This window comes from Plutella xylostella, chromosome 12, assembly GCF_932276165.1.
Source record: "Plutella xylostella chromosome 12, ilPluXylo3.1, whole genome shotgun sequence".
Taxonomy (NCBI): domain Eukaryota; kingdom Metazoa; phylum Arthropoda; class Insecta; order Lepidoptera; family Plutellidae; genus Plutella; species Plutella xylostella.
In genome coordinates, this window is record NC_063992.1 from 2,557,070 (window position 1) to 2,572,389 (window position 15,320).

Below are 15,320 nucleotides of genomic sequence, written 5' to 3' on the forward strand. Positions count from 1 at the left end.
ACCTCTACAATCTACACCCATGCAGTTCCCTCTTTGATCTGATGCATTATCCGTCGCATCCCCGCCGGGACTGACAGACCGACGGACAGCAGACAGTAAGAGGATTTGTCAGCTCGTCCAGTGGGCGGCGAGGTTATAATTGTTATTATTTTCGAGTCAATTTCACCGTCGTCGGGCAAAGCCGGTACAACACGTCAATATTGTTCGAGGATTAACATTGTATCGCATGCAAAGGTATATTATATGTGTTATGATTGTAGATATAGCTTAGTTATCCTGTTTTATAATAGGTACGTGTAGATATTCGTTTTTGGAAGGCCCTACCTGATTAACTTACTCCATTGATCTTATAATCTGCAGGCTGAAGTGGCAGTGGGCTGGCCATATATGCCAAGGAACCGAGGACTCTTGTAAAATATCTCGAATGGAGAGTGGGACATCCTGTAGCCTGTAGTGGCTTAATGAGTAAAACAAAAGATGAGAGTGTATCTCGCGCACGTATGTGCAGCATGGAGGAAGGATGACAAAGGGCCGGTGATGATGATTAGATTTATGTTGCTTATTTTGCCGAATGGAACTAGTTTATACTTGATTTTGATTTTGTTAAGAATTTCATTTATTAAAATAAATCTTGCCAAATTAAAATGAAGGGGGTCGGGCAGTAGGGCAATACAATCTGATAAAACGTTTAACTTTTTCACACATTAAATAAAGATTACTACAGTAAGTAAGCTTATTGTGATTAAGAAACTGTGATAAGTACCTACTAACTACTACGAGTACAAAAATATGTTAAAGGAAAAAGATATCACATTAAAAGCTATTGAAGTAAGTAGATACCTACATAAAACATCTCCGCCCAATTTCGTCCAAGAAGCCAGTGAAAGGCATAAAGCACGGCACAATAGAACGTTTTGTTTCGGTAGCGTCATGCGCGCGCGCCGGCGCGGGCTGGCCAATCGGAGCCACGCCTCGCGAGGCCCCGCCCATCGACAAGGCAGAGGACGGCCCTATTCTGTAACATGCCTGCGATTCTATTGTCAAGAAGATATTTTTTTGGGGGGAGTTTTGGCTTGGCCTCTGGCCCTATAAGCCATGTCTTTATTTTCAAGTTTCACAGTTTCGCTTGAGGAGCCGCGGTTTTGACTACCGCTCTGGGGCGTACCTGGCACAGAGGATCTCCCTTGCCGTGCAGCGCGGCAACGCAGCTAGCGTTATGGGGACTTTTGGGTCGGGTGCGTCCTGCCAGCGTAGCACAGGGCCTTATTAAGACGTGACAAGAGTTCTCCGTCTCGCTCGCTCTTGAGGCTGCGCGATGTGAGTGAGCGCAATGCAAAACTCTTGTCACGTCTTAAATGCGCCCCGTACTAGCCCTTCTGGGGTGGTTTATTTAGCTAAGTAAGTTGTGTTTTGTTTGTTTGTTTGTTTTATTTTATTTTTTATTTTGTTTTTGACGAAGCTAGGGTGGATTTTATATTAGAACCACCAAAAGGGCCACAAGTGACGGACCTCATGTTGGTGAATCAGAAGTTCGCGGCATCCAGTGACTCATATCAGATGTACAGTGATAATAACAATTAAAGAATTTCAGTTTCACAGTTACACTTTCACATCTTTACTATATTTTATTGAAGGTATTTTTAATATAATAGTATATAGCATTAAAACACTCTTTTAATTTTAGTACCATAATGAGGCGGCGGGAGGGATTATCGTCATTGTTTGTGTTTTGTTTTTTTTTTTTTTTGTGTTAAAACAAAATAATAATCTTGGACTCGGATGAATTACAAACTGAAGCTTCCGTAGTCGAGCTAGCTTCAGTGATCGTAACCGATCATTGAAGTTAAACAACAAATGGCACGGTCACCCGTTAGATGGGTAACCGATTTCAAATAGCGTTGTTTTCTGAACGCTTCCGTGCTTTCGACGGCACGTTATTTTAAGTGGGTCCCGGTTGCTGTTTCAGCAGCAGTCGTTAAGCTTTGTCAGAGACCTTCGGGTAGCTTGAAAAACATCTGACAATCGGGTTGCCCACTTACCCGGCAATTCTCTTAGCACAAACTTGCTTGTGTTGGGGTCCCCCAACCCGCACTAGACCAGCGTGGTGAACTAGGCCTAAACCCTTTCTTCATTAGAAGGAGACCCGTCTCGTGATGATTGGTAAAACAAATGAAACGCAATATTTATTCATACAAATGGCATACAAATTAGCCAGAAGGGTCTGAACTATGGACCTCTGGAATTGATGTGGTTTCGGTTATTAAATAAGGTAAGAATATCATAAAAACCATTGTTTAGTTTGATGTGATTCGGGTTAATTGATAATACTAACAGATATTATTATTAATTTAAGTTTGATGCAGGGTCTGAATATCAAGTGGCATAATTTAATTTACTTAAATTACTAAATTCAAAGTTTTTTTAACATGCACGTATTTGAAACTACGGCCCCTCGAAGAGAACCAAAATCATATGCACCACCATGACTCTACGTTATTCGTAGGTTGGTATATTGAATGAATGAATACTACGTCCCACTGAAAATAATTGCAATCATTGATGTTATTATAAGTATTTTATATTATTATCTTTTTTATTTGTAATTTATATAGATAGTTTAGTATAAGTTAAGTAGTTAAATTTATTTTATATGCAATCATAATTTATTAATAACGTTGTAGGATTGTTCAGTGATTCAGAATAATACAGCCATGCGCGTGCGTTATAGGAAACGAGTATACTTAATTCAAAAACATCACATTTCTGCACATTTGATTTTGGTATACAAACCCAAAAAAAAATACTTCTATTTTATCTTTTGTAAAAGTTTGTGCAGTGTTTTCTAAATTTTAAATCAAATACGATTGTATTAAGATTGTTATTATACAAGTTTGTATAGGCTTGGAAAATAAGTATATTATTTAAGCAGCGTGGGACGCCCTCCTGCCCACTGAAATGATGACCTTAGGGGGGTAGCCGGTAGTGGTTGGATGAGGAAGGCCGAGGACCGAGTGTTGTGGCGCTACTTGGGAGAGGCCTATGTCCAGCAGTGGATGATTATTGGCCTATGATGATGATGATGATGATGATAAGTATATTTATGATATATATAATGTATGATACTAACTCCATTTGTCATACACACTGACTCCTTATACTTAGGTACCTACTGCTCGACTCCCTCATCTGTGTTGAACAATGGTCCGGGAACCGAACACAGAACCCGCTCCACAGCAGTAAGAGATATAAACCACTGCCCCATCCGGTCACCAGATTATATTACGCCTTGATAGTTATTAAATGACCTAAATAACTCGCCATGAAACCCACATGTTGCTGTCCTATGGTACCCCGGTGGTACAGAGGGCCTTTACAAGCGTGCGCCACGCCGTTCTGTCCTCAGCAACCGCTCCGGCTTCCGTCCAGCTCAGGCCTTGCGCTCGCAGCTCGCCGTCCACTGTGCGCCGCCATGTGTGCACGGGGCGACCGCGTCTGCGGTGGCCGCCAGGCGGTTTCCATTCGAAGGCAATGCTCGCTTTGCTCTCGGCTCCTTTTCTATAAAACCCACATAAACCTATGTAATTAGTTACATTGAAAAACAAAACTACAAACTAATAAAATGTGCTCTACATTGTAAGCAAATTACTACCTGTTAATTGCTAATGGTATCAAGAAGGTAATTTTAATTTGTATGAAGTCTCATACGCTTTCATACACATCCATACGTATTGCGGTTGGCGGCAGGTGCAAACAGGTCGACGACTTCATCTAGAGCTCTGCCAAAGAGCCTTATTTTCATGTGATATAGAGATCAATATCATTCAGCAAAAATATAGCAGTTAGGACATTTTGGGCTTAAAGGTAGAGCACATGCGGTGTTAGAAATATATTCTCAAGTATCAAATTGTAGTTCCTTATCTATTGGTCTATCGTTGATTGAAGGAAGATTAAAGTTTTATTTATTTATTGGCGGTTTTTAATTAATAAGAGAATATGATAAGAGTCTTAATTATACTATTTATTTTAAGATAAAAATGTTAGGAAAGATCGTGAAAGTGGATGAGTCGGAAATAGTAAACAGATAAATGGGCATTTCTACGTGTTTTTCATTCTTCTATATTGCATGCTTACGATTGTTATAAATATAAATAAAACATTCCCACTCCCATTATAGTCATTTATAATGGTTTATAAATTCCTTTATATTTATAATAATAATCTTTATTTGCACGCCACCCGTAAAACATAACTTTGATTAAATTAAAAGCAATCCCTTCCAGACAAACATTGTAAAAATTAAAACATTGTTATTATGTATTATTTTTAGGTACTTTTGTTTAATTATATTGACCTAGGTACCAAAATATATATATTAATTTTATGCATAGTATGAGTACGAAAAAATATTAAAAGTTAGGTGTAGATAGTGCCGTTGTTCCTTGTGAGTACTAATAATTTATAAAAGGAGTATTTATCAAAAAAAAATTGACGAAGCAAAAAACCATTTCTAATTAGAAAGAAAGTCTACAGGTGTCAAAAAACCTTGCGCCAAAAAAGCGTTGCCTAGTCAGGTGCGCGCGCGCCGCCGCCGCCGCTCGCGACCGCCGCGCGCGCTCTGAGGCGGCGGCCGACAGGTGCCGCCTCTGGAGGGGCGCACCTTACTACGTCTTACAACCTTAACTTTACCACCACCACTGCCTTTAAAGCGAAGGCGTAAAGTCGCTTTTTGTATAGAGGTAATCGCGCTAAGTTTGCAGGGCTTTATTCCTCTCCTTTTTATCGGAACAAAAAATGAACTGTAAACGCGATCACGGCCGTGGCTAAGGTCAATGTTAGCGCTTCCTTCAGTATACGTTCAGCGAGACCGGCGCGCGCATCCCGCGGCGCATCCGTGCGATATCACACTCGCATACTGATCATAGTGAACCGGCCATACGGTTCATATAGAACCTGGGGGTGGTTCGACGAACTTTTTAAATTAAGAATCACGCCCTCACCGGCCAGTTGCGAAATTGGCGCTTTTTTCGCAAGTGACATTTGACATTCGAAATTCGAATTGGACTGTGAATTTTCCGGCCAGTTTCATACTGACCTCTTGTTTGTGTTAATTTTTGTACTGAGAACTCTCGTAATCCTCAGCTTACACTTATGAATCAACGAATCTCTCAAACCTTCAGATAATAACCGCTTGCGTCCAGTGTTTAATCCGTTGGGACGTTTCACCGGCCGATCGATCACAGACTCTATATTCGTCGCCGACATCTCTAACCGATAATCGAAGTGACGTCCCGTGTTTTTTTAATTTCAAGATCCCTCATTAAATGTGATGGACGAGCGCGGTCGCATTCTTCGAGATTACTCATTATGAGATGTTAACTCGTGATCTGTGAGTGGATATTGTCTTTGACAGGCAGCTTAGAAAAAAGTACGACTGCATTCGATGTCATAATTTGAAATTCGAATAGGGAAAGAGATAGAAACTCCTTGCTGCATGCGGTTGCGATGACAGACGATTTGATTTGAATAAAGAACGAGTGACGTTTGCAAATATATCATAGACAATGGAGACATTAGTTCTCATACCTCAGGAGTTGAGTTTGGCGCTGAGGCCTGGAGGAGCCCGGGGCAGGGAGGCTTCGGTCAGCGTGTGGTCGTCAGTGGAGATGTCTCGAGGGGCGCTACTCTACCCCTTCCAGGGAACGATAAGGATTGACAAGCTCCATGTTTACTCCTATGTGCCAGACCATGACGTAAGTGTTTGTTTTGTTTTCTTATTATTTTATGTTGTAATTATTATCACTACTGATTTGTTGGTAGCTACAAATAAGAAAATAAATGTTTTTTGATATTTTTTATAAAAAATTTGTTCCACCATTATGTACATTAGGAACACTTATACTAAATATTAAAAATTCATCAATATCAAAATGTATGTACAGTACCATAAATAAATCTACATTGAGTTACTGTGAAAGAAGAGGATTTATTTTAGTTCTTAATTACATTTACTCAGAATAATTGCTGCAGCTAATGAGATATTCCATTCACAGCATTCAATTGGCAAATTTTCTTTGCCATAATATAGTTTTGGGAAGCGATAAATCGATCTAGTTTAAAAGATTAAATGTACAACATCCTTAAAATATGCAAATGTGTTCGGTGATAAAATAAATTAATTCCTTCCTTATTTTGATTCGCAGAGCTTGTAATAACACTAAAAATGGAAATATATACCTGTTATAATGTTAGCTAGTTTGATACTAGTGTTAGAAAAGCTACGATAATCGTTATGTAATAGGTTCTGAACAAATATTTCAAATCCAAATGCCATTCTGAAATAGCAAGATAATAAACATTTTGAGTAGGTACCTATACATTTACAGAATCAAAATTATTTTATTTAATAATTTAAGTGTATTTTTTTATAAATTAGTTGTCAAAAACTAAAATATACCTATAAAATAAGTAGAGCACCAACGAAAATGGGGAACATTGACAATATCGACATGGCAATACAAAATCAGCGCTTGCGCTACGCGTTTAACTCTTTTGTATTGAGTTGCAGTAACATGAGGAAAGGTGGTCAGTTTCTCATTAACTCCTAATCCGTCTGTAGTTGTTATTGTTTTACAGACGGAAAATGTTAATACTAATAATACGTAATAGACTATAGCAATTTCCTACACGACTTCCTATTTGTAAAACTATGGTGAAAATGTATTGTGTTCATGGGAAAGGTAAATATTACAAATCATTTTGAATATTAAGAAATTTACTCACTTTGTTTCGTTAACAAGATAAAGTTTGGAATTTCGATGCTGACATCAATGAATACTACCTTAGATAAACATAAAAACTGTGTAATTACTGAGGTTGGGCAAAGAGTGATCTACGATCGATCAAATACAAATATTGTTACTTATTAGACGGCAGCGGAAACCGCAGCAGCCAATAGAACCTTGAGCATAGAGGATAGGCTTTAGCGGGTGGAAAAGCGGTTAGGTTATGTTTTATGGTACAAAAAATGATATGAGTAAATAAACAAAAACTAACGATCTATCTACTATCTACTTCTCATCAATGTAGTAGTTTGGTTTACTGGATTTCGTAGCTATCAAATCAGTGACTGTTTAAATGTATAAAAATAATAAATTTCCAAAAATTACAAACGACTTTGAAAGGTATCTATTTATTTACAAAAAATGTTTTGTGTTATATTCAAGATTAATTTGAGTAGGTAAGTATATAAAGAAAACAGATAGATAATACCCACGTTTTAATTATTTATTCCCTGACAAGACAGAGAAAATCGATATTTTTTGTGGCCTCAACTTGAAGCACACTCCATAACTGTTGCACAAACAACCAGTGTGGCCAAGAACACGTCTCTTAAAACCAACACTCACGTACAATGTCGGTTTTCAACGAGATGGGCTTTTTACACAAATAATGAGTAAATCCGCAGCAAAAACTAGATCATAAGCAGACCGCATGATCGGAGCCGCGCGTGTTACGCCGCCACTGCCTTGGAAGGCTTTTGAGGTGCATAATGTTAAGTGTCGGTAAAATTATAAAAAAATAAACCCTTAGAACGGAATAAACGTGGTAATTTGTGTTGCTTTTGGGCCTTACGTCATAAGTTCTATTTAGGGGTTTATTCCCGTAATAAGTAATTAAATTTTGCAAAAAGATATAAAAAGTGTTAAAAAAATGAAGTGAACGCACAAATGGAAAATTTTAATAAAACACAACAACTTCAAAAAGCACACTAAAAAAAATGGTAAATTAGGAGCAGTATACAATCTTATAAGACCACATTTTCGTCATGATGCTGCAGAATCAAGCAATCTCGTCTCCGGCGCCCGCGCACTCATTACAAGTAAAGTTGAGGCTTCACGGCTAATGGCGCACTTCCTTTGCACCAGTCAGGATTGACTGTTTATTGATCTATTCCAAGTTTGAATATAAATTCCATCGTAATAACGTTAGTGTAATACAAGCTGTTTGAAGTTATTTGTTACTTTAAAACAGTCATAATTCCACCCGGTAGGGAAAATATGGTCGATTCATTTATTATCTCTTGGCAAATACAATACAGGGTGTTTCAAAAAACCGACTTCGAAAAACCACTAAAATGTAAGTAATAATTTAAGGTTTACACAAATTATATGTGCCAGTACAAATATACCTAAGCAGGAACTGTTCTTTTTTGATGTTGGTGCAGTGACAAAGTAATCTGAAGAAATATGGCACCAACTTCAAAAAAGAACAGTTCCTGCTTAGGTATATTTGTACTGTCACATATAATTTGTGTAAACCTTAAATTATTACTTACATTTTAGTGGTTTTTCGAAGTCGGTTTTTTATTTTTTTAAATTATTATTTTATTTTATAGTTTTTAGTTTATTTGCAATAATTTTTAATCAAAAGTAAGATGCAAATGATACCAAAAAGTCCTACTAATCAATACGAATCATTCAAGCCTAAACACGAGGTAGTTGCTATATACCGTTGAGGAGTTCCCTTGACTGCCTTCCGTTTCCATCATCAGATCAGCTCAAGGTCACCATCATATTTTATTGTTATAAGAACTATATTTACGTTCTTAATTTCATTAGAATCGGTTAATATGTGTCCAAAATGGAAATTCATACCCTGTTTTTACCCCTTTACCCACCCTTAGGGGTGAGATAAAATTCTGAAAAAAAAATGGAACCACCTGGAAGCTCAACCCAATACAACAAAAAAAGAATTTTCAAAATCGGTTCATAAACGGCGGAGTTATCGGTGAACATACATAAAAAAAAATATAAAAAAAAAAAAAAAATATCCCGACGAATTGAGAACCTCCTCCTTTTTTTGAAGTCGGTTAAAAAGGGTACACGAAGCCGAAAGGGTTGGCAAATTAACAAAACTTGTAGAACAAAAGTTGTTCAGAATGACCCCCTGAGTCACCCCCTTTCGCTTTAGTATACCCTTTTTGCAAGACCATGTATAGGTAATACGTTCACATAAATGTTTTATATGCTTAGGTACTAAGAAAAATAACGGGCAAACCTCATAAATATAATTCTATCTAACTATAAACTTAGATAGATATCAATATATTTTTTATAAGAAACAATACAATAAAATCAATAATTATTAGACTAAAGAGGTTGGAAGTGAAACAAACGTAGGACGCAAACTGCATAATAATATATAAATTGTAGAATAGTAAAAAACGTTTGAATGCAATCTGAGGTGACGGCCGATGACGTTTCGTCATTCCGAGTGATTCATATCTCACATTTGTGGCTATGCGCTTGCGCATTTAGCAAGTATACAGGGTGGTAAAAACTGTAATCATATTATATCCTATAGTAAGCCGAATGGGGGTGACTCGGAGGGTCATTCTGAATATTAACATGTGGCATTTTAAGAGTATATAACACATTCAAATCATTCATATAGCCAAGATATTACTCCTCCTTTTAATGTTTCTTTAAGTTTGAAAATAACTGCAGTACCTACATTATTAGTAAGTACTTTATCGTAAAATTGAAAAACACTATTAAGTACATGCATATAATATCATTTTTAGCAAATCTTTTAACAGTATTTGAGTCATGTATCTACCTAAGTATTTCTTTAAAAAATTTGCTTACCGTTACATAAAACGTTTCATTGGTCTTAATTTAAAATTAACTGGTGAAGCGGCAAATTCGATTCCCGTTTCAACAAGGCTTTAGGCAACATCACATAAACCTCGGCAAATAAACATTAATCACTTAGAAATTAACTCGACGCTACACATTTCGAGCGTTCCCACAAACGATGAATATTTTTGCCACATTTAAAATTAGGAGGAATTATTTATTAGCCACAGTACTAGTAGCCAGAGGCTGGGCTGAGCGACGTGGGTGAGATCCATACAAACAGGATGCGGCCATACATTTGTATGGAGCGAGGCCCACTGGGTCTTACCCGTCTGAACCCTGTATATAGCTTTATTTACCGCAGTTCTCCACCATTCACGGGTTGGCTGGAAGAAATTGCTAGTTGGCAATAAGCCCGAATTTACGTACTTATTATTTAAAACTATATATTTTTATCGTATGTTTGGCATACAATAAAGTGTAAATAAATAAAATAAATAAATAGCTACTCCTCAAACCCATACCCATATTAATTAACATGGTCACATTCTCATATTTCTGGTATATTCTGTTTAAACAGAAATAACAGTTATTATGAATTACATGTACAGTTAAGCTTTAATCCTCAGACCCATATTAATTAAATAAACTGCGGCTACTACATGTGGGAAACAATCAGCAGTATTTATTGGAACAGTACAAAGTTGGAAGGAGGTTTCCAAACAAAAAGTTTGAATAATGTGCACCAGTTCATCAATAGCTAGTGAAAGGTTTATGGGCTCCCGTGAGCTCGAAGCCGAGTATAGTGCGGCCACTGAAACAGCGGATGTCGGAATCTGTAGAAAAAATAAAAGTTCTTCTTTGCCTTTTGTTTTTTTTTTCAATAAGAAGATTTATAGAAAAATTGATCATTTTACTATTTTAATTCATTATGAAATTAGTCTTAAACATTTGTTTTAAGACATATCTTTCCATTCTAGTTTATAATCTACAATATTATGTATTGTATGATATTTCTTAACACCTATATGCTAACATATTTATAAATAAGATAGGAATTTTATTAAACTAAGGGCGTCTTGCACAACAAAGTTAAATAAAATTAAATCTATGACCTCTTGCTCTGACATTATACTGTCAGAGCAAGAGACAAACTATTTAATTTTATTTAACTTTGTTGTGCAAGACGCCCTAAGTCAAAATATCATCGTACCTAAATTAACATGTAAGTATGTAACCTAAATTTTGTGGCAAGATCCTGAAACAGCTTTTTTTAAAACAGTATGATTTTTTTATTAAGTCAGAGTTTACGAAACGTATTTTCTAAACAACAGTGAGATCGTGATACTTCAATTACAGTTTATATTCATTATATAGATACCTAACAGTTTAAATTAATCAGTCTGAGATACTCTGAGCGAATCTCAATCTTAACATGAATACGATTTAAAGTTGAAAATAAGTCCTGGGGATTCATAGTTTGTAATAACTTATTACATATCTATTCCTATTACGGAAGCATTTAATTATTTTTTAATTTTATGATTACGATTCTATTTAAATAATTTATTTAACTGAAGAAGACCGAATGGCGTAGAGACGACCGAATGGCGTAGTGGTTAGTGACCCTGACTACTGAGCCGATGGTCCCGGGTTCGATTCCCGGCTGGGGCAGATATTTGTTTAAATACAGATATTTGTTCTCAGGTCTTGGATGTGCCCGTAAAATGGCAATAGGCCCGCCCCCTATTACATTGGGACTAACAGAACACTCTGGCGAAAAGTGGGTGCAGCAATGCACCTCTGCCTACCCCGCAAGGGAGTACATTAGTACAAGGCGTGAGTGCGTGTTTTTTTTTTTTTTTTGAAGAAGTACTACTTAGATGAGAATTTATTTCTATAATTTCCTTCCACCCAAAGGTTGTCTGGAAGAAATCGCTTTAAGCGATAAGACCGCCATTTGTACATATGTGTTAGATTAAGTTTTGTATTGTTGTCCATATTTTTTTGTGCAAATAAAGAATATCTTATCTTATCTTATCTTATTTCAAATATCAAATATGAATAACACAGTGTCATATGGTCCGATATAAAGATAGCTACTGACAGGAGGGAAGAAAAACTGTGTCTCCCCTCTGCCATATTGAGGGTCTTAGAAAAGAATCACTATATTATACCTATAATTAATACTATACATAATGATAAAATAATATGTGGTACATATTAAAATGGACATACCTACATAATTTACAAACACCAATGACATCTACAGGGGTTATTGCACAGCGCATCTAAAAGACAGTACACATTATGACATCAATAGTTCCCTCATAAAAACAGACAATACACCACACAAAATGTGCCCGAGACGAGAGTGCAAACTCATTGTTTTCACACAAAAGCGAAAGTTTTCATTCATTTAATACAATAATTAGTCAGGTTTTTATCCCACCACGCAACCATTGCATCACTTGGATGTTTTTACTTGATTGTGTTTGGACGCTGAACTTGAGAAAAAGCGTTTATAGTCAACCTGTGAACTGTGCTCTAAAGTGTAGTGTAAGGTGGCAATGATCTCGGTTACTTTCTTTCTTTGTGTCGCATCCGAGTAGAATATTTACTCGCAGTTTACATATTGTGGTCTTTCGTGTATTGTGTTTTTGCGTTTTAGGCTTTCTCCTTATTTTGCGTGTGATAGACAGATTGAAGTTGCCGAGAGCTATTCCATATTGTGTAGCTACATGCGTCTGTACGTGAAACATTAATCATATCGTTTACTACCCCCAGAAATACAGTTTGGACTTAGGGGTTTCAGGTGACAGATGAAGAATATTCAGTTCTTTTCTTTCTTCTTCACTTAATCTCTAAACTGCTTTACTTTGGGTGGGATTTTTTTCTTGGTGATATTATTATGATATTTGTGCATAAGTCATAACTGTATTTAGTCGTTAATAAAGACAGTAACAAGCATTTGATCATTCTGTAGCTCATTAGAAAAATCTAATAAATAAAAAGCATTCGAGCACATTAAGATCACTCATTCACTAACTGACACATACCTAGAAGTGAACCCATGATTTATTTCACCTTTAATTCAAACCCACATATTGGACTACTTTATTTAAATGTACAAAGAATAGAAGCTCTCAATTTGGTGAGTCCGCATCGATCAAGAGTCAGGAAGGTTACTCTATACTGACGAAAAACCAACGAACGAGAGCTGTCGTGCAATCGGCACGTTTGATACAACGAGATAGAGTCAGCCACGCAGCAGCACTCCGAAGCTTTGTTTTTCGTCATATAGAGTAACCCCCTGTACGCTCGACTGGCGAGGTTGGAATTAATGAAATTATAAATGGCGGATGTCAAAATATACGGAACAATCGTAATTAGCCTCTTGTATTGAACAATAGATCTATGGAGTTATGATCTACTGGCGCGTGCTTAGAGACTAGAGTCATAAGTCATATTTCAGGCCGTTACCTATCCTTATTAGCAAACCGGTTTAATAATTTCAATTGCATACACGAAATATCATGAACTGATCATGTTGCTTCCTAACTAGAACGGTATTTTGTTTTAACAAAAACTTTACGGTCACCTATGAATAACAATATTCGTAGACGGTCACTAAGCAAACCCAGTAATCCACCTACATCTATTATTTTTTCTATGAAGGCCTAATGAAAAATTATAATTGTATGAAATAACTTCATGTAAATCAGTGTCAAAATGGAATGTTTCTATATGGTGTAATCACACCGCCGCCGCTAAATCTTTTCGTGTGAAAATTATGGGATGTAATTGGCCAAGTACCTACAGTCCCGTGCGAAGAGGTCCTCATTATTAATAAATATAATGCACCTAGGTATTTCTATATATTATTATATTTTTTCCAACAACATATTTTTTTTACCTAGAGATAGTTTTATCTGTTTAAATACCTACAGGTTATCCATCAAATTATTTCCAATGAAAATATTGTGCAAAAATCAAACGCACCGCTCTAACATGTACTGTTTGATAAGAAATTGAGCGTCAAACCAAACCGATTAAGCTAAACTGCGCTTAAATGTGTCAAGTATTTCAATGCACATGTACACCTAACAATGCCAATGAAAGTACCAGCTCATACATAAACTGGTCCGAGTTCAAATGATAACAGTCTTTAACTAAATGGACGGGCCCATAAAGAGCCGTATGCAGATAATAAACTAGGCAATCTAATCAAGCAGTTAAAACGAGACCCAATCCAATCTAACTATTGTACTTTTGTATTCTAACTATTTTAGTTCGCATGGCAATTATGGTTCTAAGCCTAAGTTGTGTTGCGCGGCCGTATGCCCAGCTAGGGCCATAAAAACGTAAGTATTAACTCCTTTATTGAGAAGAGATCGCTCCGTTAATAAATAAATCTAAGAACGAGAAAGACGTATGTGTACAAGGTTTTTTTAGTTTTTTTTTCTATTAGACTAATCTAGTTATCTTTGTATTCTATAATGTATACAGTACCTACTAATATATTATGTCAATGAGTTTAACGGGCAAGCATAGATGATGTTTTTTCTTATCGAAGTAGCAAATTCATTTTGTGAACATCATCTAATAATATCATTTCCTTATTTAATTCTCAGCTTTCATCAATACGGAGCCTCAGGATATCTGCCCACAATAGCTATAATAAGTTTATGTGCCATAAAACGAAGGAATTCATTAGAATTGGCAATATCGGGAGTACGAGCGTCGGTAGAGCAAGTCGAATGAATTAAAGCACCTTCGGGATACACTCTCGATTCTTATGTGGAAAATTCGCCTTTAGTGCAAAGAGATAGAGGTAGTTGGATTGTGGGGGTAGTAGACAAGGTTGTTTGCAATAAATTGAGACAGATCCGGTCTTCTCGGCTAGACTGGTGATCGTCTGTTTAAATTTAGAACGGATGTAGAGTTACGGGCGGGGAAGACTTTAGTCGTCTATATACTTTTTGTGCACGATGTTAAAGAAGATGTGCTTACCTAATTTTTGGAGTAAATTTATGGTAAACATAAAACAAATATGTATTTCATTATGTAAAACCAAAACATATGAATTGAACCAACCAAAACACCTGAAACATCTCATCTTTAGTAAAACCGCGAATAGTATAAAATAGATTTATTTTAGAGATTTCTAAGATAGTGTAACGTTACCATTTAAGCCGTTACTTTATACTAACAACTTACATATTTTGCAGTAAACGTATTGTTATTTATTTATTTGCATCACACTACATAATATATAAGAAACATTAGGTACATGATAAGTAACATGCTTAAGGTCTTACATTCTAGTGACAATATCCTTAACTGTGTGTACGAGTGTATATGACTATAAATAAAATTACAATCTATTATGTATTTACATCCTTCTGAAAATCCACCCGACACGCAATATTTACATAAATTGAGCTGTAGATATATTTAAAGTTTACGGACACATGATGACAATATGCGCTGCAGGGTTATATTTAGTGTACTAAATAAACAAGTCTACATTTGCATAACACAATAACGGACTTGGTATGTTTACGAGCCAAGCTTTCGAAGGCAGTGTTATGAGGGAGGTACTTTGACGCTTACTCCGGACTTAGGCCCGGGTCTCCTATTTGCGCCGCGGGTCGCGTCCGGCGTCTCGCCGTAGGCCGC

General features: G+C 36.4%; 1 protein-coding gene across 1 annotated transcript in view; it reads left to right on the forward strand.

The window, feature by feature from the left end:
- Positions 1-4,824: 4,824 nt before the first annotated feature.
- Positions 4,825-15,320, forward strand: part of LOC105382177 (zinc finger protein 211) — a 53,830-nt gene continuing 43,334 nt past the window's right edge. Inside the window, exon 1 of the mRNA XM_011552022.3 lies at positions 4,825-5,750. Coding sequence (XP_011550324.1) covers positions 5,562-5,750 — 189 coding nt within the window. The 5' untranslated portion in view covers positions 4,825-5,561. The remainder of the gene's footprint in view (positions 5,751-15,320) is intronic.